Here is a 25,668-nt window from a genome sequence, read left to right as displayed (position 1 = left end):
CAAAAGTAAAAGAAAGATCAAAACTAAATGAGAAAATGTACTTCTTATTTATGAAATAATACAACAATAGAAAAAACTTGAATTGGACAACACTTGCACAAGATAGAAGAAGGTTTTGGTGAGATATGATAGAATGAAAGACTTGGAAGCATGCCTAGGGTATATATAAGGGTTAGGGAAGGGTTCTAGAGTATTCTCACACTTAACTAAGAAGATAAGCATGACTTATCATGTGACCAAGAAAGAACAACGAATTTGTACATGAAATGATAATAATGTTCTTTGAGAAGGTGTAAGGTTGTATTGAAAGATGAAGTGAGTTGAATAAGGGTAGTGATGGTTAGATGTCCAAGATAGAAGGTGGTAGGGTGGAAAGGCTAAGAATAAGAGAATGACATGTGTCATCCATCATGTGCAAGTGAGTCCTCCCACATTTAAAATTACATAAGTTCCTTACTACATCACTCAGAACAAGAAGAAAATCAATGACTGTGAATTCTAGAAAATACACTTTAAAATTTAACAATAACCACACCGCATAAACACTTTTTAGAAAAATGTCTATTTTGGTGTCTTGGGCATTCCTTGAGCCTCTTTTCAGGGTATATTTTAGATGGTTTTAGGTCTTTTTAAATAATTAGAAGGCTTTAAAATATAACAAAGCTCACTATTATTGTTATTATTATTATTTTAATAAATAAAGATCAATTTTATTAAACTCAAAACGAAAATCATATATCAAACGTACCAAAATGACGTCGTTTTGTATATTATTATTATTATTTTATATATATAAAGATATACGGTTAGTGATTATTATCCGCCTCTGCCTACCTTAAAACAGCTAACCGACCCGCCTTAGGCGGATAGGACCTTTAGCGGTTTTTTCTAACCACCTACAAAGCGATTATGCGATTATACGGTTATCATTTATTAGATAGTTAATAACTCACCCACTTGTACAATCCCAACTTCCAGAATCCTATACTTTTTGCTTTACAAAACCCCTCACCCTGAGGAAAAACAAAAACTAAGGCCAAAAGATGGTAATTGATGTGTATTTAAAGAGAAGGGTTTTCCTCAAATAAATACATGTGCTCAATTGTCGGCTAAATTAAAATATATGACCAGCAAGCATAATTGGATTCTCAAATCAACAAATGGTTGAGAAGTATGCTCATTTGAAAGCATATGTCAATTCAAACACTAAACCTAATTTCTGAATGTACTTGTATTTTGAAGCTAAGAATGCAATTTTTGTTATAATCTTTTAAAAACGTAATTTCAAACAATACATTTTGTATCAAATGCACTCAAGCGAAGTTATGTTCTTCACTCATAATTGAAAGAAATAATCTTTAGAATTGAAAGAAAAAAAAAATGTAAGAATTTTATATTAGTTAATGAAAGTCATTGAAACACCAGGTTATGAATTGCGTAAGTTTCCCGTTCCATTCAATCTCATGTGAGTGTGAGGATGGTTTTTAAATAAAACAATCATATACGTTTCCATTCAACCATTATCCCTCCCCTTCCATTGTTTTCTTGTTCCACATTATCTTTCTCACTCCGCATCCATGCATTTATCTTAGAAATTAGAAAGCCAGCAATGAGGACACCAAACCCATCACCACCCCAACACCGACAACGCCGGAAGCCACGCTGGTGCGTGAAGAGCCCGATTTAGGGGCAACAGGAGCAGGAGCGGGAGAATTAGTGATATCATCATCAGCCAACGGGGAGCCAACTGGTGCATCATCACCCACCGGTGCATCAGCTACGGGTGCAGATGATGGTGAAACTGCAGGGCTACTAACCACTTCTTGAGAGGGTGCAGGAGCCTCGACCGCTGGTTCACTTGATGGAGCCTGATCAGGTGGAGGTGTTGCTGGTGACTTCTTTGGCGTGGCGGCCGGCGTATCAGCCTTAGGTGGTAAGTTGCTGGGCGAGGGTGCAGCTAGAACAATACCAGGAGGCAGAATAAGAGATGTAATCTGAAGCACAGAGATGTTATACGGTTGAGCAGCCACCGACGTGACAAGCTTGGCGGTAAGATTGGAACCCTTCTCGGCAGACCCGAAAGCGATCTCACCCTCATTGATAAGTGAAGCATTCAAGAACCCTTGTTGGTTTTCGGCAACACCGCTGGACTGGAACAAGGTGGTGAGGATGGTGGTCCTATTGGGCAGCGTAGTGAGCTTCTGGACGTCATAGTAATCGAGCACCACGTGGAGGCTCAAGATCATCTTGATCACGTCCAAGGGTTTTCCAGAGATACCAGCCATGGCTTTGTTGTTAACGACGAGGACGGTGATGGTATTGCGGCTGTTGATTTGTTGGGATATTTGAGTCTGTGTGAGATAGTCATTGAAGGTGCTCAACTGCGGGTGCCGGCCGAGGAGCCTGGTGATGTTGAAGGCGGAGGTGGAAGAGGAGAAGAGGAGGAAGAGAGCAAAGGAGAGGACGCAAGAGGCTTTGGAATTCATGTTTGATATTTTTTTTATTAATTTTATCTACTTGTATATCAAATATGAAACCAAAGCCTGTTGTTGCAAAATAGATTTTGAGGGCTTTTAATATATATAGGACAGAGAGGGGGAGATGTAATTACCTAAATATGGGAAGTGTAACAAATTGTGTTAGAATTGATTGGTTGGGAGTGAATTTCTAGATCTCTTTGCACAAAATTGTGGGTAATTATATTTCACCAGCTGTGGCCTATTTCTAGAGAATGGATGGTTAGATGAGATATATGTGAGATGGATTTACTAAATTTAATTAAAGGCCATTACAGATTTCAAGATATCAATGGATTTCCTAATGGCCTGGGTGACCATAATGCAGTCTAGGGTCCAATGACTCATGACAGTGCCATAGTATATATTAGTGAAAACAAATGTTATGAGTTTTTTTATTATTATTATTAGGGACAATAACATTGATCTGTCTGTAAATGTTTTTTATTGGGTTTTTTTTTTTTTTTTTTTTTTTGGAAATATGCTATAATGTGAGATAATGCGAAATTAGTTTCGTAACGTTCTGGGTTTTGGATTGTTTATTTATATTTTTTGTTTAAATAAAAAATAAAAAAGAAAAAAGAAAAGAAAAGAGAATAAAAAAGTTTTTTCATTGATGCTCATTCTATTGTTCTAATATGATTATAGTTTGAATCTTTATTTTATTATTTTTGAGAAAAGTACATATAATTCCTTCAAACTATCATTTCATTGCCAATATCCTCTCCAAACTACTAATTGTGTTAATGTCTCTCCCTAAACTACCAAAACATGTCAATGTCCCTCTTAATGACAAAAATATCCCTCATAAAATTATTAAAATTAAAAAAAAACAAAAAAATTATTAAAAATATATATAAAAAAAAAAAAAAAAACAAAAAGTTATATATATATATATATATATATATATATATATATATAATAAAAAACTGGTTTTCCTTCTTTTATTTTTTTTTAAAAAAAAAAATTGTTTTTTTATAATTTTTAGTTATTTTTTTTCGTTTTTCTTTTTCAATTTTTCATTTTTTTAATTTTTATTTTTGTTTTTTTTCGTTTTTTCTTTTTTATTTTTTTTGTTTGTTTAAGTTTTAGTTTTTTTAAAAAAAAAAAAATTATAAGGACATTTTTGTCTTATTGAAAAAAAATTTGGGTCATTCGGTCTTTTTGTAGGTCTTAGAGGGGCACATTGACATATTTTGGTAGTTTGAGAAGGAGAGGGCATTAACACAATTGGTAGTTTGGGGAGGGACATTAACAATTGAATGGTAGTTTGAGGGGGATATTTATATTTTTCCCTTATATATATATATATATATATATATATATATATATATATATATATATATAATAATAATAATAATAATAATAATAATAATAAAAAAAAAAAAAAAAAAAAAAAAAAAACTTAACAATGGTGATCTACAAGTAACCCTATAAAATAAGACGACTTAAGAGCATTCCTAGTGAGCTCTCTATTTTAAATTTTTAATCAAAATTTGCTGAAAAAACTCAAAAAAAAAAAAAAAAATCCACTGTAACAAACTTTTTATAATTTCTTTATTTTAGCTCTTATCAGAATTTCACTCCAAATTTAGCTCACAAATTTCATGAGCTATTGAATATTTAATCATTTATCTCTCCTTTCACTTCGCTTTTCACTTTTCCTCACTCCTCATTTATTAAGATTGATTGCTGAAAACCAATAAAAAAAATTAATATCTAGTTGAAATAGATAAATATTTGGAGAGTTTGATGTAGGAAGTTTGTTAAATGTAGTAGTTAAAATAACAAAAGTAGATTTTTTATCTAAAATTTGGAGAGCTCACTAAGGATGCTCTTAAAGCTAGAGGGTACCGAATTTTAGTGCAAAAAACTCAACCAATGATATTATAAGGTTTTTATGTATAAGTCATTTTGTGAATTTTGTTGGTATCAAATCCACTTACAATTCACATAATAGAGATATTTTATGCCCAAATAGATCTTAGGTACACTAGTTTACGTGGGTTTTCGATATTTGGCCCTGTTTGTTTCTCTCCGTCCCCTATTTTCCCCTCACGTTCCACTTGTCCGTGTCCCCTCTCCCAGGCTTTTGGCAGGAGTAGGCTTTTGGCAACCCTGAAGCTTCTTCAACACGCTGATATTTCTTCCCATTTTACCCATGCCATGAAAAAAAAAAAAAAAAACTTGCAAAAATCAGCTTGTGCACCATCTTCCAAGTTGTGAAAAGGCAGGGATAAAATAGAAATTTTTCGCCAACATGGGATGCTTTTCCAACACGTGACTTGGAGTGTTTGAATTTGTGGCAGACAGTAATCTGATACGAGGTCATGCCTTGACAAAAAGTGAATCGAGGGCGGGGGAAGGTGGGTGGGGGTATACCAAACAGGGCCTTTAATTAACTGAGACTCATTACAAGTCAAAATTTTGATAATTTTAAAACTATTTAATTAACAGTGCTACAATTAAAACTTGAGAAATTTCTATGAATCTTAATGACCAAAATTAAAGATTTATTATATAATTAAGCAAAATATTGTTATTATTATCATCAATGTTGTTGTTATTCATGTATATTGACACTAACACCCCCCCCCCCCCCCTCTCTTCAAATAACATAATTAATCGTAACTACTGTTCACCCTATGCAACTGTTTTAACCCTTAAAATTATTGTTGGCAATTTGGGTTGCCGTATCGGGTTCGGGCCGGCCAACCCGTTTAGGTCAACCCAAACCCATCACGATTAGTTAAATGGGTTTGGTGGGTCAACCCATTTAATTGAACGAGTCATAAACAGATTGACGAATCATAAATGGGTTGATAGGTCATAAATGAGTTGGTGGGTGACCCGATAACTGAACGGGTTAGCGTGTTGACCCGCCAACTCATTTAGCCTAAACTCTAACCCTGTAATTTCGTGTCGTGTGTATGCGATAAATCATTTAAAAACATAGTTATGATTATTGATTTATCAAGCGAAATCCATTAAGAACTGATAAATTCTATGACCAAATTTAGTTATGCTTGATAAATTCTTAATCTAAATTATTGATTTAGAGGGCAAACTGAGCACTAGGGCTTCAATAATCATCCATAAGCAAGTTTTCTGCGGTTTTAAGTGGATCAAGTATAAACGTTATTTGGGCTCAGCCCAACATCATCCAGAATGAGAACATTCTGATTTTGACATCTCCACCTACATTCATACCATTTGTGGCTTAGATTTTGCCACGTAACTTTAATGTTATATAATATACTTTGGAAAAAATATAATTTAGCTCACAAACTATCAGTTATTTTCCGAATAGCCCACCGAACTACTAAGGCTTGGATTCTGACCTCTCAAACTACCAAAATCTTTGAAAAAGACTAAATTTAGTGAAATATTCTCATAATACCCTTACCACGTGTCATTTTTCAAAAAAATTAAATAAATAAATAAACTAATATTTTTTTATATATATATTTTTTAAAAAATATGAATGTTTGGGGTAGCATTATTTCCCAAATGCAACCCTATCTTCCCGACACCCCTCCAGTCACCAATCATTTACAACGCCGTGATGACCGATTTTATAGCACAGCTCGTCGAATTCCAATTCCCAATCATCAGCTCGCTAATCTCGGTCGGGCTCAAGCTCGCCGAGCTGCAGGCATGCATCGTACCCAACGACAATTCTAGAAAGAATCAGTACATCCTCCGGTCAATCGCAATATTTTTTTTAAAAAAAATAAATTAAATTTTTTAATTGTTTTAATTTTTCTTAATTTTTTTGAATTTGTTTTTATTATTTTTTAATTGAAAGATGACACGTGGCTCGGGTATTATGGGATATTTCGCTAAAATGAGCATTTTTCAAAAGTTTTGATAGTTTGAAGGCCAGAGTGCAAGACTTTGTAGTTTGGAAGGATAAATTGTATTTTTCTCATACACTTATTATTATTATTATTATTATTATTATTTTTGGATAAGTAATTTCATTATTATGCTCCGTTTGTTTAGGCGTAAAATGTTTTTGGGCATTTTTCAGTGTTTGGTGGGAGCGAAAATAATGGTTAACGGAAATCATTTTTAGTTTGACCGTAAAAGCCTCTTTAATTTTTGAAAAACGATTTACGGTTTTGAAAATCGTAAATCGTTTTATGAATTTAAACTCTTCTTTCTTGCATGGACGTTTGTGGGAATCCGCCACTGCCAGACATTAGAATTTGTTGGTAGCCTGACTCTACAGCCAAGATCCCTGAATTTTGGTATCCGATTGCCAGAATTCGGTGGCACTTGCCGAATTCCAGCGGACCAGATTCTGGCCAAACGGTCAAAATATGAACAGTTACTAGCCGAATTCCAGCCGTACTAATCAGATTCCGGCCAAAACTGGCAAGAATCTGGTTTACCAGAACCTAGAAATGGAAGCCGGACGTCGCTAAATTCCAACGGTGGTTGCCGGATTCTATTTTACGCCGTTGGAGATTTTTTCATACGAGCCAAACACCGGAAAATAATTTCAAAAAATTATTTTTTCTGAAAAATAATTTTGTTGAAAATATTTTACGATGAAAAGCATTTTATGTCGAAACAAACGGAGCAATAATGTCATTAATTAAGCGCAACCCTAGTACACATGTAGTATACAAAAAAAAAAAAAAAAAAAAAAAAAAAAAACTCCTAATACGAAGAAAAACAACAAAAAGTCAAAAAAATCTCAAAACTAGAAACAAGAAAACTATAATGGGCAGATATCCCAGCAAATAAAGTATTGAACACAATATTTTGCAACTGTCACCGAAATCTTTACATCTTCAAAATTGCGAGCATTTCTCTCTTGCCAAAGCCATCACATCAAACACAATAAAACCAACCTCCATACTTCCATAATTGTACACACCTAACTTGTCCTCCCCAACTAACCAACAAATCAATCTGAAGTCTAGGCATAACTCACTTTTATCATACTTTTATTCCACTTTGCTAATGTAGCATTATCAATCAACTCTTAGATCAACCATTGTTAACAAAATATATATATATATATATATATATATATATATATTCAAGGGCTGATTGGCTACATCAACAAGGTGAAATAAAAGTATGGTGTATAACATCACTCTAATTTTATAAGTTAGGCATTTCTATTAAGGACATTTTTCTGCACAAAGCAATTCCTCATTTCTTGAAGATCTAATCCTGATCCTACAAAGCTATAATGCTAAAAATTATATCATCATTCAGTGACGGCTACGATATTACCTTTCTTCCTGATATAATTAATATTGAATCCATAGGAAAAGCACATAAATGAAAAGACAAAGCAGCATCAGAAAGATAACAAGCAAAATCTTTGGAAATCTGATTTTGATATTTCTTTTACTATCAACACAACTTCGCCCTTCAAGCAGTAACAAAAAAAGGGCAGGTACAACAATAACCTAAATGCACCTGTATGGATCATCACACACTGTCAATACTCTTAACAGTGTTACTATTGATACAGATCAAATGGCAACAGATCATCCTACGCTGATAGTAAGTTTTCTACCACCAAAAAAAAAAAAAAAGCATGGTTCCCTTCATGCACTACAACAAAATGACTCACTTCCAATCACCAAAATCCACCTGCAAATGGTTGGTCATCATTTGATCCCGTCAACAATATCAGATATGACTTTTTCCATGTCCAGAGCCTTCATTGGCTTAAATGGTCGCTTCATCTCCTGCATTATAAAAACCAGAAATAGGGAACTGAGAGGATGACCAGATGTTTTCCACAATGATTTCCCACAATAGTTCAATGAAAAAAAAAATTCAGATAGACGTTGGAATACTGAATTTCTTGACGAGAAATGCTATTTAGTAGACTATTATACGACTGTCATACAACTATTATAATATGGCAATAAAAATCAGCTATTGATTTCTAATTTTTACTGCCACATCATTCCAGTCTACAAAATTGCATTAGTCTTTCTTTACAGATAATTGCCCTGCCTCTGTAAGAGAATGAGGCCACAAACTTTTGTCACTGCAAACAACATTACTAGCTTCATCGAATATGACAAAAAAATTGAAGGTCTCCACGTAAAAAGGGATGTACTCTTCACTGTTAAAAAATGAACAAGACGCATGGCAGTGTGTCAACTGCATGTCCAAGAAGTGTTCGGGAAGTTTCCAAGAATAAAATGAATTCTAAACTAGTGGACATGCGTACTAGTATTGAGTTTTGTTTGTAGGTTTCAAAATCTCTTTCACAATACAAAATATATTACCCAAAATGGAGTAAAAGAAATTAAGATGTGAAAGAATGACATACACAGTAAATGGTAAAGGTCAATATCATAATGGAAAAGATCGGTGTAACATTTACCAGAAGACTGATGAACTTCTCACCACCTTCCTCCCGTATTTCAAAGCACCCCTTTCTCGGCTGTTGAAAAGAAGAAAAAGAAAAATTTAATCAAATCACCAACCCGAAATGAAATGGCAATTAACCTAAAAAAAGTGGATCAAAAGGGACATTTTTGAACTATAAGATAAACTTTTTGTTTCTTTGGGTTTAGGTGGAGTATCCTTTTACAACTCAGAAGTATATGATGAAGGGGAAAAGGTCTGTGAGCAGAGGGTGTTACACATGGTTCACTACATAATTCATGTCCTTCGACATAGAAGTTTTCCTACCCATTACTACAATCAAATACGAATAATGAACAACAATCAAAATTCCAAACAAAACCTTTCTTTAGAAGGATGAAGACTCAACCTCTATCTTGGACCCTTCTGCTGTATGATCAGGGTATTTCAATGAAAGATATATGCACCTTTATGTTAGAATATATTCATTCGGATAGAAATTTCCTATAAACTGGTTTGTAGAAAATTTCCTACAACCCACATATAAAATTAACGTGTGTTCCTTGGCATGTGAGAAGCAACTAAGATTGATTTATATTTTCTAGTTTAGATCGATTTGTATTTCCTTGTATAAGTCGATTTAGGTTTACTTATGTAGGTTGACTTATTCAATTATAAATAGAGACCTATGTATTGTAAACAATTAAGTTATCGAGACACAATGTCGTCCTAGGGGCAATGCATAGTGGTGGATGTAGGTGTCTAACACCTAACCACCCCTAATTTCTTGTGTTATTTTTCCTCTCTTGTTTCCGCTTTTATTCTCGTATTTTAGATTTTTACACAAATCTCAACAAATTGAAAAGTAAAAAGTTCGAAGATTACCTCACACATTACTAAAAGAATTTAACAAAGAGATTTGGAAACCTAACCATTAGGGATGGGATGTCATTTAAAGTAGAAAAATTCAAACATCAAACTTCGGTTTTTTTTTTTTTTTGATAAGGTAGTAACGATAAAGAAATAAATTTTGCTTTTCTATTCAAAGGATGAGATTTCAGCTTCAACAGCACAAAAAAAGAACTGTTACATTGTGTTTGTATTGTCTTGCTACATGTTCCTTTGGAGTTCAGTTGTTTTGTTGTTGGGTTTATTGTTGGGAAGCCCACCCCTTCTTTGTTTGTAAGATCATCCACTTCTTCCTTTTGGATCAGAAGTGGAAATGATCATCCCCTATATCCTTTTCCTCAATCAATCAATTAAAAAAAAAAAACACAAACCAAGAAAATTGCACTCCAATGCAAACAAGGTAAGCCAAAAACAGCAAGTTAACAAAAGTAGAAATTTTCGCTAAACATATGTTTTTTTTTATAAGTAGAAATTTTCGCTAAACATATGTAACAACCCCAATTTTAAGCTAGAGTAATTTGTAGGCCTAACCCAGGTAGATGGGCTCAGAGATTTGTAGGCCATTAGTGTGAATGGATCAAAACACCTTAAAGCATAAAATGAATATTTGTTTAATGATTTTAAATTTTTATCTCAAATGACTTTGACTTAATGGTTAGTATGGTAAAATTTTCTAAATAGATCATGGGTTTGAATCTTCATGAAAACCAAATGATGTTTTAAAGTGATTTTCTTTATAAGGAAACTTTTTAAAAAACCCTAGAAGCCGCCCATATATAGCCAATATGTGAATGTTGTCTTTTGAATTACTTTCCAAGTCTGCTTCAAAGGACAAAGACCATTAAGGAAAGAGTTTAATATGAAATCTGATTATTAAAGTTCCTCATCTCGAACCTAGTACTCATTGTGTCTTCATTCATAGATTAAAATCAATTGGGTTTGTTAGTCCATATATGTATCCAATTACATGAAAATCGCATGGAGTAAAGAAGTGTATACTGTTATGTTTCAATTTCCTTTAATTTCAAATCAAATATTAATAAGGAAAGCAACAACAACAACCCAAAAAAAAAAAAAATTGCTTTCATCAAATCGTACAACTCTAACAACTTTTTTCAAAATCAACCATTGGATATTTAGAATCCACATATAGGAAAAAAAATCCAATGGTTAGTTTGAAAAAAAATTGTTAGAATTGTACAACAATCATTTCTCAATCTTTCTATGATCACCAACATTTTCTTAAAAATCCTATCTACATGTCAAGCCATCTAAGCCTTGATTTTGAAAAGTTTTAAATATAAATTAGCCAAAAAAGTCGCATGAAGAGAGTTTGCCTTCTTTTGGAAAGCCTTAAATTCAAATTATCTCATTCTTACACATTGAATGCATACATTGAAGAGAAATGCTAAATACTTTAACTTCTTCCAACATTCATCCAACAAGGCAAATGTAGCACTTCCAACTAACCCTTGGATTAATTTTGGTTAAATAAAAAAAATTAAAAAAAAAAAAAATCCAATGTTAATTTGAAGTGCCACGTCAACATTGTTGGATAATTAAAAAATAAAAATATAGTATCCAACATTATTCTACATTGAATTATTGAACTAAGAAGTTTTTAACACACATAAACTCTAACTAGATGCACGTTATCTTGGTCTTTTAAAAGAATGAAAACCTTCTTAAACAATCTTCTAGATTCATGAAAGGAAAATTGATTTTAAATTTCTATCCAATCCCATTAAAATTTGCATTCTTTGGTCGGTGTGTCTCCATATGGAAAGTTTAAACTCTCTTAAAACTCTTCCTTAACCGAAAGACTTAAGAGCCATGAAGAGATTTTGAATTTTTTTTTCAAATCTCCTAAGAATTGTATTATTGTCAGGATTACTTATCAAAAAGAATTGTGTTATACTTGGAGATAAATGTTTACTTGTTCCAAACCACCCTACACGCCACTTGATTGCCAACTAGGCAAAATCAAATTTCAAAATCCTAACCTTATTAAGCGTAAGAGCATTCCTAGTAGCCTCATCAAATTTTACTCACCAAAGTAGTTAAAAATCAATTTTCTCTATTCTAGTGAGCCAATTTTTTAAAATTCTCCCAGCAGCCTCACCATTTTAACTATTCACTATTACTATCACTATTCCATTTAAATAATATTTTTTCATATTTCTTTATTCTATCTCTATTTAATCTTTTTATACAACAAGTTATCATACATCTTCATCTTAAGATTAGATTATTACTAAGAAATTCACAGAAGTTTTCATTTACTTCTCAACCAAATTCAATAAAGAAAGAAAAATAACAAATTCATTAAATAATATTATTCCATTTAAATAATTTTTTTTTTCATATTTCTTTATTCTTTTTCTATTTAACATTTTTATACAACAAGCTACCATACACTTTTATCTTGAGATTAGATCATTGCTAATAAATTCACAGAAGTTTTCATTTGCTTTTCAACCAAATTCAATAAAGAAAAAAAGAAAAAATAAATGAAAGAATCACAAAGTTTCCATGAAATAAGGACATCATCGTGTGTGAGAGATGAGAGATGGGAGAAGAAAATGAGAGAAAAAAAAAGGAAAAAAGTGTGCTGATCATGTGAGAGAGAAAGGTGAAATAAAATTTGTGAGTAAGTTGGTGAGTGAATATTACTCATCAAAATTAGTGAGTATTTTCACTCACCAAAACTTTTTAATTAAAGTGGTGAGGCTGCTGGGAGTAGTTTTTTAGCGTTTTCATCAAATTGACTCGCCAAAATAACTAAAAAACTATTTTGATGAGACTACTAGAAATGCTCTAAGGTAAGAGAAGTCTGAAAAGGACATTAACCTAAAACCAAAAATAAATAAATAACAATAATAATAATAATAAATCTTTGTTTCACTTTCTCTCAAACTCTACCCTTTCTATAATCTTCTTTCAATTATTTCAAGCACACAAGAAATCCTAGAGTACGAAAAACACCAATCGATCAACATCTCTCTCCCATCATCATATTTTCTCAAACCATCCTACCAATCGGCTACTTCATCTCTCTCTCAAAATCACACTTAGGTTCCAAGAGCTCCATACCACACGAATTCAAGAGGAAAAAAAACTCAACAAGTTCTTTCAAAATCCTCATTGCACGGGTAAGTTCTCAAACCCACATTTCTATTCTTTCAAAGGTTTAACAGTTTTGATAGATTGTTGCATATATGATTTAAGCACAAGAAACTAGGAGTTATGTCTATGGATTTATACTTTAGCAATCGCATTATATGATTAAACATGAAAAGATTTTTTTCTCTTTCTGAAACATAAGCATGCATGTAAGGATTGTTAGATACTCAAAACTCTTGATTGAATTGCATATAGACATAACAACATTACATTAAAAAGAAAAAAACATATGGTTGATTCGGTTTCTACACATCACAAATCTATAGGCCTAGTTGATAAACAAGCTTTAAATTATTTTCATAAGTCTAAGGGTCCGTTTGAATTTGTAATTTCAATCAATGCAATTTAAAAATAAGTACTTTAAAATGTTTGATTTGAAAATGTGATTTTTAAAAACGCGGGTAAGCGTTTCTCAAAATCTTAGTTTAACTTTTAAAATTGTACATTTTCAAAAAAATACCTCTTTGTTTGCGATTTGAACAAGTAGAAAATTTGCGTTTTCAAATCGTAATTTTTTTAAAAACGCAATCCCAAATGATTTATTTTTTGCGATTTGGTTTTAAATCACATTTTGTCTACGAAATTGTAATGTCAAACGCACCCTAAGTTCATAACTATTGTAAGCTAAGATTTTTGTAACATAAAATTGAAAATCCATATGGATCAGCCAATGAGTGAGTGTAAGCCAAGCCAATATTGTATCCATATAATTAGATTTTTATTATTATTATTATTAAGTAATCACAACCTATATTTTAAGAAACACATTTTTATGTAAAAGCTTTTTTAGAAGCGGATTAGGAACACAAAATTTGAGCTGGATCAGAATCTTACAAGGATCATTTTTCCATGAAAGCAACTTGTATTAATTATAAAAAAACCATGTCCCATGTTAACTATGTGAATTTCCCTTAAACTAGCTTAAAAGTTGAATTGTTTGCCCATAACTATCAAAGAATTTGATGATTGTTCTTAGGTTCTAGAATTTTGTAAGAATATGCTTAGAAAGTGCATTTGATACACTTAATTTAAGTTTTGGGCTTAATAAGTGTTTTAGGTAATAGGTCTTTCATGATTTTAGGCTTGTTTAGAGTCTTTTTTTGGACCTTAGTATTAGTACACTAGTTAGAGAAGGTTCAATTGGGCTATTTGGACCATTCCCCAAGAAACAAAAATTCAGAATTTAATTAAAAAGTTTGGAGTTTTCTTAAAGCAAAAATAAGGACATAAGTGAATTTTATCCGAAAGGGTGCTTTCAAAGAAATAAAGAAGAGACAAAGTGTATTTTGCCAAACTCAATTTTTGTAAACAAAATCCTATTTTTGGACAAAAAAAAAAAATAAAACCTTGAGCCTTTTTCAAAATAAGACAAAATTTTAGACAAGATCTTCAAAGTCTAGAAGGGCCAATTGATTGGGACCGGTTTCGAGCTAGAGATAAGTTTGGAAGTTTACCTGATTTGTCTGAACTTTATAGTTCAGGTTATTTCATTGCATGCTTTTTCATCTATTGTTTTTAGTGCCTTATGTAGGTGTGAATATTTATTTCATCTATGTACTATGAAACGATCATGCCTACATGAAATGTTTTCTAAAGGGTTTTTGAAATGGAAAAGTTGTTTGTCAAGTTAACCCCTTGAGTATAAGGAATTGTTTTAGAAAGTTTTTTTTTTTTAAGTAATAAATTTTATAACAGGAAGTATATACATGAATAAACAAAACAAAAGAAACCCAAAACCCTCAACCCTAAGACCCTCAAACCCAAACCCCACATGGAGCAAACACGCTACAAGAAGAAACCCAAATAAACCCTCAACCCTAAGACCCTCAAACCCGAATTAAACACAGGAACAAACAAAACAGACCACAATAAACAGCCCACAAGAAGAAGCTCAAATAGACCCAAATGAACCCTCAACCCTAGGACCCTCAAACCCAGAAAGCACAAGGAGCATACACACTACAAGAAGAAACCCTAAGACCCAAATAAACCCTTAACCCTAAGACCCTCAAACCCAAATTAAACACAGGAACAAACAAACCAGCCCACAATAAACTGCCCACAAGAAGAAGCCCAAATAGACCCAAATAAACCCTCAACCCTAGGACCCTCAACCCTAGGACCCTCAAACCCAGAAAGCACAAGGAGCATACACGCTACCAAACATGAGCCTTGCCTTTCCTTCGCCGAGAAGACACGCTTACATTGCCGTTGTTAAGAGAGCTATTTAGATTCCACAACTCCCTCATAGCTTTGTTCTTTGGACGCCTAAGCTTCACAATCCAAAGAAGGTCCTCTTCAATGGCATTCAGAAACTCCAAGGAGGGATCCTCCTCACCATGCGACACCCCACCATTGTCATCAGCGGGAATGTCTGAGGAGCTACAACCCAAAAAGGAGGGAGAAGCAACCTTCACTGCAGACAAGTGAAGATTATCCACAAAACCCTCATGATCACTGACTTGATCCAAATGAACCTCCGACAACTGTTGGGGATGAGGGACTACTGTAGAAGAACATCCCCAAGACCTAGAGGGCCTCCGCTTCGAAAAACCCCGCCGGAAAAAAACCCACATCAACACTTGCCGGAGAAGGCCTCTCCAACTTGGCTGAATCTTGAACAGCAAGGCAACCATTCTCAGCATGGACAATAGAGTTAAGGCTATTCAACTTCTCAGCAAGTGTAGCAGTTTAAGTCAATTCAACACTCACTTGCATGATAGATGGCTCGTCAACAACATTTTTATAAGGTCTCCCCGAACGAAATGGCATTTTTCACTACGAATGTTACCATCATTGTCACCCAGGTTCTCATTGTTAAGCTTGATTTCTCTCTCCACAGAGTTACCAGGTTTAGAAACTGACTCACTAGGTCTGTAATTAGAAGTACAAATTCCGTTGTTCTCAATTCCACAACAAAACCAATAGAGGCAGGAAGGCTAATGAAATCTACAATTTCCATATCTGAATCACCCGCATGCAAAAGATTCTTGCTATATAGTTTGTCTTCTTTATGCTCAAAATTAATAGGTTGATGATCAATTGGCCCATCATTAGAATTATGAAGTTTATTGCTCTCACTTCCGTCGACATAATCACCAAATGCGGGAAGGCCACTCAAATTAAATCCTCAATTTCCATACTTAATGAAGAAACTGTTGTTGTGGGACCAATAAGCAAATTGAAGGAGGTATTCTCAGGCCTAGGAAGAGCTACCAGAGGCGTCGAAGACAACACTTCATGAGATTGCTGGGGGGAAGAGAACCTAGAGCCAAAGTCGCCAGAGACGGAAGTAACCAACAACGCCTCACGCTGAGCATGAGCGGAGACGGGTTCCAAACCAATCGACAAACCCAGAAAATCAAGATCAGAAGCTACTGAAAACGACCAAAGGCCTACAAAAAATTTCTTCACCAAAGCCTTAGACCCAGCCCGGTTGCCACACTTGGGCTTCAGACCCAACCCAACCCACTTGAACCCAGAAGCTGAAACCCGGTCCAAAGCAGCCCAAAGCCACTCTATAAGCTTCTTCCATGAAAGAAAATGCCCTACCTTCTTCTTCCTAGCCTTGCCATCACCAAGGAAGCCGACTGGTTCGTCTTCTTCTTCGTTGACACGAGCGGTTGCTCCTCCAAAGCATAGCAATTCACCACCAATCTCCCGTCTTCAACTAAACTACACCATGCCTCCGGAAACATATCCAAATCACCTCGCTCTAACTCCAAAGCCCGCAGACTTGGATGCTTGACAAGGAGAACCCCACCTAGACGACAGGATGAGACACCCCCCTTCTTAATCCCCTTCGATGTAGACACCTCAGAAACCAATGGCCGAGCCTTTGAGCCGAGAAAAAAAATCATTTTTCGCAACCCACCCACAATCTAAGACCAGCCTCATCCTTCATGGCCTTTAGGGAGACAAACAACCCCTTTACGACCACCATCAGCAAAGTAAGCCACCTCAAGGTAACGACCAACCTTATTACCACCCCCACTAACCTCCAAGACATTCACATCTTCCCGGAAGGACTTGACAAAATCCTTCTTCACTGGTTCCTTCAGTGCCTCCTCAACTGTGGCCAACAGCCACTCAAATCCCTGGAAACCCAGAAAGATATACCCACAAAACCGCTTCCTCCTTTCCTCCAAACGAATCTTAGTCACCTCATCTCAGCCTTCATTGAAAAGTAGATGGCTTTGGCTTCCACTGAGAATTGACGCTCCATGCCTGTTGTACTAAGAAGCCTCTATGAGAAACACCATGAAGACATACCCGCGTAACAACCTGTCGAAGAAGACTAAAGAAAATAGACCCAGAAATGCTCCGACAAAAGTTCCAACCGGTTGGAGAAGACGAAGAAAAATGATCCCAGTATTAAAGTTTTAATTAAATTATTAAATTTATTTTCCTATCAGTTTAAGCTTTTGAAATAAGTAATGAATATTATACTCATCAAACCAAAAAGTTACTTTTTTAATGACTGGAAAGCGACAAGCAACCAAGATATAATTTGATCATTATGAGAAAACGTAAAAGCATGGTCTAGTTTCTAATTATGAAACCATTCTAAATGTGGTAAGTTGTAATTTTTGGAAGGTTCCCAAATTAAGAAAGTATTAATTATGGCAAGTGATACATACAAAAAGTATAGAAATGAAAAACCCTCTCATACGTATCCCTAAGATGTTTCATGAGATGTAAAGGTATGAATAAGGAATTTTATTAGGGTACGTATGTGGAGGAGATAATTTTGGCCCCATAATGTTTATGAAGTATGAGCTCAGTATCGTTACTTAGATAGAAACGCAACCACTGAAGGAAGGTTGCTTCAAGGTGGTAATCCATCACTATGTTATGTAGCCACAATGAGTACACCTTGGTTAATCGACTAGTTGACATGTCTGTGGCCACAGGCGATGTCATGGTCACAAGGATCACGCAAGCCTACTACACAAAGTGTAACAATGTATATGGGCCCTAACACTTTCCAACATATAGTATGAGTGTATTCTAGTTGCCAGAAACTCTGTGCAAAGAAATTAATTTGATGATGCTCCGTTTCTGGTGAGGACACAAGGATATTGAGTCAAAAGTTGTGTGGATGAGCTGAGCTAGATTGGGGCATTCCAAATCTATTGTCCGTTTGGGGTTCAAAGAATTTGAGTGCTTTAATAAAGCTCTCTTGGCAAAGCAAGGGTGGCGGTTATTACAAAAGTCAGATACTTTGTGGCGAAGATTTTAAAGGAGAAATATTACCCGCACAAGAATATTTTGAAGTCTCAATTGGGACATAGACCATCCTACGCTTGAAGAAGTATATTCAATGCTAAGGATCTCCTAAAGGCAGGGCTTTTGTGGGAGATGGGGCTAGTATGAAAATTTGGGAGGACAAATGGCTCCAAAATCTGAAAACATTAGTGGTGCAATCACCAATCAAGAGATCAAACAGGATGCAAGAGTCATTGAACTAAGTGACGAAGATACTAGGTGGTAGAACACGTCCCTAGTAAAGGAGATTTTTTTAATGAAGATGATGCTGAAAGGATATGCAGTATGTCAATTAGCCCTAGTAGACAAACTGATCAATTAATTTGGATTGAAACATCAACAGAGAAATTTTATATGAAAAGTGCATATCACATGAAAAGAAAAAAATAGATTTATGTAGGCCTCAGGTGAAAGCTCGTGTGCCTCCTAGTATAGTAATGTGTGGGAGAGGTTTTGAAATCTGAGTGTCTTGGGGTTGGTGAAAGTGTTTCTATGGAAGGCATGCAATAACTTGCTACCAACTAAAACAAATGTATTCAAAAAAATGATTACTAAAGACCCTTTGTGTCTGATTTGTGGTGCGGAGGTAGAGAACACATGTCATATTCTGTGGCAATATCCATCAACTAATGATATTGTGGGGCGGGGCGACTGTGTTAGGAAAATTCGAAAATGCTCCAATGGAGAGGATGATTTCCTACAAATAGTATGTGAACTATTAGAAAAGCTGGAGAATGTGGAGTTTGAATTAATGGCCACAATTGCTAGAAGAATTTGGTTTCGCATAAATAAAGTGCTTTTTGGAGATCTCTCCCATCTCGTCCAACTTGTAAGAAGTGCAAAGGAAGCAATTGATGAATTTATGAATCGAAACAAAAGGCGAAAAATAATGTAAAGCGTCTCCCGAACACAATTGTACCAAAATGGATGTTTCCCCCAGTGGTGTGATCAAAATTAATTGAGATGCGGCAGTTGATAAAACAAGAAAGAAAATGGGTGTGAGTGTAATTGCTAGAGATCATGAGGGAAAGGTGTTGGCAACCTTGTGCTCGTCCAAACCATGCATAACTAACCCAACTGTAGCGGATGCTTTTTTTGCATGGAAGGCTGTAGAATTTGGCAAAGATCTGGGAATACAAAATATTATATTAGAAGGTAATGCTCTAGATATTGTACACGCGTTACGAAAGGAGGAACAATTTTGGACTCGATATGGTAATCTCCTTAACAATTCGAAGACTTTGCTCAACAGTCTCCAATCATGGTATGCGAATCATGTCTAAAGGGAAGCAAATATGACAGCCCATCATTTGGCCAAGGCAGTGCTCCAACAACCTATAGAGCAAATCTGGATGGAAAAAAAACCCTATTTTTATTCATGATATTGTACTTTTGTGAGTGTTACACTTTGAGAAGTTTATTGAAAGCAAGAAATTTGTCTTCAACAGACAACAATCACAGCATAATATCTGAAGTGTTAGTTATCAATGCATATTCAAGAAAAAAAAAATCTACAAAAGAAAGATCCCTTGAGAATTGCACAGGGGTTACTCATGATTGTCATTGCGATGAGGTTTTCCGAGTCTAATCTCCATTGACTAGACGCATTATGTTAGTCTCATCGTTTAAACAATTCTTGAATCTTTTTCCCCTCTTCCACAAAACCTATAAATTAAACCCACTGGGTAAATTTTAACATATATGAACGTGTTGCATTGGCTTTGCAGAGGTGCATCCATATTATGAAACCAAAACTCATTGTTTTTGGACAGGAGGATAGAAGAAAAAGAATCTAATTTTGATAATCATCTCATGATATCTAGCGGCTTTATTGTTAAAAGAATGCCAAGCTCAACCCAACTACTGAAACTGTGAGCAAAGTTAATAAAATTCACCAAGCATACCTTATCAGGATTGACCAGCACTGTGATACCAGCAACACTCTTCTCCAAACCTTCTTTCACCTGTATAGCCCTTGTCTTGAATGAATTGCATTGTTTGCTAGAGTAAAACAACAAATAATTTAGGAAGAACACCATAACATGGAAAGTTTATATGTTCTAAGCAATTGGCTATTATCAGGGCCATATAGCAGAAATCAAGGGACAACATCTTGGGAAAGTATTCCCCATAATCATCAAAGAAAATGAATACATTATGCAACAAGATTTTTAACTCAAAACTATTCTGATTCAAACATCAACCTTCTGAAAATCCAGAAACCTGACAGTCATACCAAACACCAAATGGAAAAACAGGGGAACCATTCAAAACCTAAATGCCAGTTACATAAAAATTTAACCTTGAGTTGATATTTTTCTTGTTTTCTTATTTTTGAACCCCAAACAGTAATTACAACACTCAAAACATCGTTTTCCACTGTCTTTCTACCATTCTCTCAACAGCCAAACAGAAAGAATTAATGTGAGCATACAACACTCTCTCTATTTTCCAGCATGTAACCCCAAATAAACCAACAACCCAAGAACAAAGCTGATTATAAAAAAAAACCCAAATAAATTTTTTAATAAATAATAACAATAAGGTAAAAGGACAAGAAAAACTAAATAAACCTCAACATTTCACTTTTCCTTGATTTCTGGCTTCTATTCCGAAGCAAAAGAACTAACACTAAATTTCTTTCACTTGAAAGTAAAAAGCTCACTCACCAGTGCTCAATCACGATGGTCTTCCCGTTCGGCTCCGAGTTTATTTCCTCTTGCTCTTCTTCCTTCTTCTCAGCCTTCTTCGCCTTCTTCTTCGGCAACTCGGGCTCCGGCTGATCAATCTCGACGGTTTTTTTTTCCTCGTGCTCTTCTTCCTTCTTCGCAGCCTCCTTCGTCTTCTTCTTCGGCAACTCGGGCTCCGACTCAGCCGAGCCCGCGCTGGCCGCTCGCTTGGCCGAGCTCCTAGTCACCCTCGCTTGCAACTCGGGCTTCTCTGGGTCTTGCTGCTTGCCGCTTCGTTTCTTGGGCGCCATTACAGAGAACGAAAGAAAGCCTCCTCTCTCTCTCTCTCTCTCTCTGAGTGCGTGTCTCTCAGTAGGACGCTCCGGTGTCCGTATTAATTCATTTTTCCCGCTAGGTGAATTTAAAAGGACGGCCTGGATTTCGAGTTGAGGGATGATTCTGGCCGTGAATAGATAGATGGGGCATGTGAAAGGATTAAATGGACGAAATAGAATATCAAATAATTTTAATTTTTTATGGATATGCAATTTATTTATTTATTTTAAAATAACAAAAGGCAGAGAATATGGTCAACCACTACTTTAATTTTTATATCACATTAAAAGATTTCTTATTTTTCTTAAAAAAAAAAAATTTGATGTGACATAAAGATATTTTGTATTTTTTTGTTATTTATTGATATTTTGTTTTGAAAATAATAGAACGAGATGAGCATAAATAAATGTTATCAAATAGAATCTATAAATCTTATGAACTCCTTAACAAAACTCCATTCCAAGCATTAATGGAGAAAGAATGAGCATATATATAACTATTAGGCTACCTAACTTGTTTTATTTCTTCACAATTATAGGCATTAGAGTGTTTCTAACAGAATAGATAAATGATTCATAATAGTCAAATTTCGATCTTTAATAAAAAAATATTTACTTTTAAGATTATATGATGCTGATGAGAAAGATGGATATGAGTCATTTCGTCTCCAACAGAATAGACAGAATAAAGTTTTGCCTTCTAGTGTGAATATTGAATATGCTCTTTTGCATATTTAAAGAACATATTCACTATTCATACTATAAATAGTTTTTTATTGTTTTCTCACTCTTTCTTTCCTTTTTTTTCTCTCTCTTCCTTTCCTTATTTCATACACTCGCTCTCTCATCTTTCTTTCGCATACTTTTGCACACAAAATAATATTTAAAGAAAATAGAGAATATGTTGGAGAGAGTATAGAAAAAACAGTCTCTAAAGTAGAGAGTTGTACTTATTCAATAGTTATTTTCACTATTATTGATATAGATGCTCTTATATAACAATTGAGCATGTTTGATAATAATTTTGAAATGTGTATTTTAAATTTTTTGTTGGAAAAAAAATATTTATTTGAAAAATGTTACGTGCTTTAAAATTGTTTATTAATGATTTTGGATATATATATATATATATACATGTGTGCGAGCGCCCTTTTAGATGTACCTTTTTTATTTTTTATTTTTTTAAAAAAAGAAGTATTTTAATTTGACATAAAAGTAAAATTAGTTTGAAATGTTTTATAAGTGTTTTTGTGTTTTTAATTGTTTGTTAATATTTTTGTTATGAAAAGATTAAAAAAAAAAAAAAAAGAAGCCTGTTTTATTGTATTGGGTCCGACCGTCCAATTTAGGGTTCAAGTTGATCCTAATTCCTAACTTTTAGTGAGTAGAGAAAACATAGCCGACCAATAAATATTTGAACAAATTTTTTTAACAAATTAGCTTTTAAAAGTGGCATGTGATTTTAGAACACTTTCATCGGCATTCTTTTGATTTTTCCTCAATTTAAAAAAACAGAACTATTTTCTTTTATCATAATCAAATACACTCTACTTTTTAGAAAATGTTTATAAAAAATTTAAAAAATAAATTTTAGTCCTAAATATTTATTTCCGGATAGCTTTTTGTCAGATTCACTGTACCACGTCCACACATTCACAGCTGTCCTCTGCAACACGTGGACCGAAGGGTCAGGATGGGTCCAAGAAAAGGAGAATCTTTTAGTTTTTAAATAAGAGATATATTTGTACATATAATTTGAAAATATGAATGGAAAACCTGCATTACTTAAGCATAATTATACTAATCAATAATCGTGTCATAATATGGTAGTAAAAATTAAGTTTTTATCGATAAGGGCTTATAAAAAAAAATCAAAAGGTTAATTTTAACGGTCACTTTTTTTTTTTTTAAATGTATTTTAACTGTCACGTTATCTTAATTGTATAACGCTTATATAACAGTCTAATAAATAATATTGATCTTATTATTAATACAAATTCATCTTACTTCTAATTAACATGAGCCACCATCGTCTCTAAGGGGTAGTTTAATTGGCTGGGGACCACGCCTCATGAAGCGGATGTCACTAGTTCGAATTCTCCTTCCACCCTCTTGTGTGGACATGTCAAAAAAAAAAAAAAAAAAAAACATGAGCCTCCATCAAGGGGGACAGGGCGGAGTTAGGATTTAGAATTTGGAGGGGCCAAATTGATAAAAAAAATTGGGGAGGCCAAAACTATAAAAATACCAAAATTTAGGGGTAAAATTAAATATATATATATATATATATATATATATATATATTCTTTTTTAGGAATTTTATTTTTTGGGGGAAACTCCTGGCCTTGGGGGGCCTGAAGTGGGTGATTCAGTAGCCTCAAGGCAATTCTTTAGCGGTTAGGTAAACGCTAGGGCATGAGTTCGACTCTCATTATGAAAATTCTCATGTCTATTTTGAGTTTTACTAATAATCAGATGAAACTGAATCAAACTATGATTCAACCGGACTTAAATGATGACCTCGTTTTCCCTTCAATGCTTTAAAGTAAAAATGCATGGCTGCCTGATCACTTTTCAATAAATATTATGGGCTTTGACAGTAATGCAATTGAGACTCAAATATTATGGCCTATTTACAGCAATGCAAGTCCACTTATTTTCGTCACTTACAAAAAATACAAAACCTATATGCATTAACTTAAATAAATAAATAAATATATATATATATATATATATATATATATATTTTCTGAATTCATAACATAATCCCTGAAAATATAGGCAGAAAATATATATATATATATATATATATATATATATATATATATATATTCTGAATTCATAACATAATCCCTGAAAATATAGGCAGAAAACTGTGATACTAGTGTAGTAAAGACTTAAACTGTTGGATAATTGGAGAAAAGGTGCATCAATTTCTCACCAAAAGAAGATGAAAATGAAAATGAAATTACTGCAAACTAAGCAACATCATTAAGAGTTTGTGTTTGTTGTCACTGTGATTTTGCAGACTAAAAGTTTGATTAAACCAAATTACAAAAAATATATCGTTTGAAAATACGTTTTTAAAAAGTTAAAATTTTAAAAGTTAAACTACAATTTTAAATGTCAAACTACATTCCCTCTACTTCCCGTTACTGTTTCGTTCGATTTGATGAGCTTTCGGTGAATCGATTTTTGAAGAGAATACTTGCGTTGGGTAGTTGTCAATTTGGTTTTTTTTAGCTGATTTTTGTTGTTTGCTGTAACGGTTATTTTACTATTACTGGATTTTTTAGGTTTTGATTGATGGAATTATAAATGTAATTTGAATGAAAATGAAGAAATGGAAGAAATATTCAGTAAAGGGTGAATTGATGAACGAAACAGTGAAAATTACATAAATGAAATGGACTCTTCGAGATGTCCGGTCTCTAAAGCATTCAAGGTGTTCAAAGCAGTGGCTAACAGTGAATGGAGTGGAAATTTTGATGTGGTCTCTGTGGAAGTCCTGCCCCGAACTAAGTCTGACCATAATCCCCTTCTAGTGTTTTTCTCTAAGAATAATGAAATGACTTGGAGGAAGAGGAGGCAGTTTAGATATGAGGCAAGCTGGGAAAAACATCAGGAATATTCCCAACTGGTAAAGCAACTCTGGAGGGTCCGGAACAATTTTGAACCGGCTTGGAGAAAAGTTCGAAATAATTTGAAGTGTTGTCAACGAGCTTTCCAGAAATGGGTAAGAAAGGAAGGGGGAAAAGTGGAGGACCAAATCGTGAAAAAAGAGAGGGAACTTCAACTCTTTCAAATGCAGGAAGATGATTTTGATATTGACAAGGAGAAGTAGATTAAAGATGACCTGCAAAATCTCCTCGAACAGGAAGATTTAAAATGGAGACAAAGAGCAAAGGAAAGCTGGCTGCAGTCGGGTGATAAGAACACAAAATATTTTCTTGCCAGTGCAAGTCAAAAGCATAAGAGAAATGAGGTGGAGAGCATTATGGATCAACATGGGAGGCAATGTTCCACTCAGGTGACAGTTGAAGATGCTTTTGTGAATTATTTTCAGTCTCTATTTACTGCCGGAAGAAACCTAGATGTGGAGGCTAGCACCAGATTTGTAAAGTGTAAAGTGACGGGAGCTATGAACAGTAAGCTATTAGCAAATTTTACAATGGAAGATATTTCTACTACTCTTAATCAGATGGCAGCCCTAAAAGCTCCGGGTCCAGATGGCTTCACAGCTGGTTTCTTTCAACAGAATTGGACCACAATTCGTGGGGAGGTTTGCAATGCTATCCTTTATTTCTTTCAAACTGGTGTCTTAGATCCCAAGATTAATGTCAAAAATATTGTTTTGATTCCTAAAGTTGATTCTCCTTGTAGTGTCACAGACTTTAGACCAATTAGTTTATGTAATGTTATTTACAAACTAATTTC

At 34.2% G+C, this 25,668-nt stretch overlaps 3 protein-coding genes across 4 annotated transcripts; 1 reads left to right on the top strand and 2 right to left on the bottom strand.

Annotated features, from left to right (window-relative positions):
• Positions 1-1,595: 1,595 nt before the first annotated feature.
• On the bottom strand, positions 1,596-2,486 carry LOC133870321 (fasciclin-like arabinogalactan protein 14). The gene has a single exon (XM_062307412.1). The coding sequence runs from the start codon at positions 2,484-2,486 to the stop codon at positions 1,596-1,598; it is 891 nt and encodes a 296-aa protein (XP_062163396.1).
• A 5,353-nt stretch (positions 2,487-7,839) lies between these two features.
• LOC133871249 (uncharacterized) lies at positions 7,840-21,337 on the bottom strand. 2 transcript variants are annotated; one of them, XM_062308647.1, is made up of 4 exons: positions 20,897-21,320; positions 20,132-20,228; positions 8,884-8,943; positions 7,840-8,233 (listed from the first exon to the last, which is right to left on the bottom strand). In XM_062308647.1, exons 1-4 carry the CDS (start codon positions 21,205-21,207, stop codon positions 8,153-8,155), a joined length of 549 nt encoding a protein of 182 aa, XP_062164631.1. In that variant the 5' UTR covers positions 21,208-21,320; the 3' UTR covers positions 7,840-8,152. The 2 variants fall into 2 exon arrangements, with proteins under 2 accessions (XP_062164631.1, XP_062164632.1); XM_062308648.1 differs by lacking the exon at positions 8,884-8,943 and having other exon boundaries at positions 20,897-21,337.
• Positions 21,338-24,637: 3,300 nt separating this feature from the next.
• On the top strand, positions 24,638-25,075 carry LOC133871477 (uncharacterized). Its single transcript, XM_062308919.1, has one exon. The coding sequence runs from the start codon at positions 24,638-24,640 to the stop codon at positions 25,073-25,075; it is 438 nt and encodes a 145-aa protein (XP_062164903.1).
• The last annotated feature ends 593 nt before the right edge of the window (positions 25,076-25,668 follow it).

The sequence above is a fragment of the Alnus glutinosa genome, chromosome 6 (genome assembly GCF_958979055.1).
Source record: "Alnus glutinosa chromosome 6, dhAlnGlut1.1, whole genome shotgun sequence".
In the NCBI taxonomy this organism is placed as follows: Eukaryota; Viridiplantae; Streptophyta; class Magnoliopsida; order Fagales; family Betulaceae; genus Alnus; species Alnus glutinosa.
Note: the sequence above shows the minus strand (reverse complement) of the source record. Positions and strands in the feature narration are given on the sequence as shown.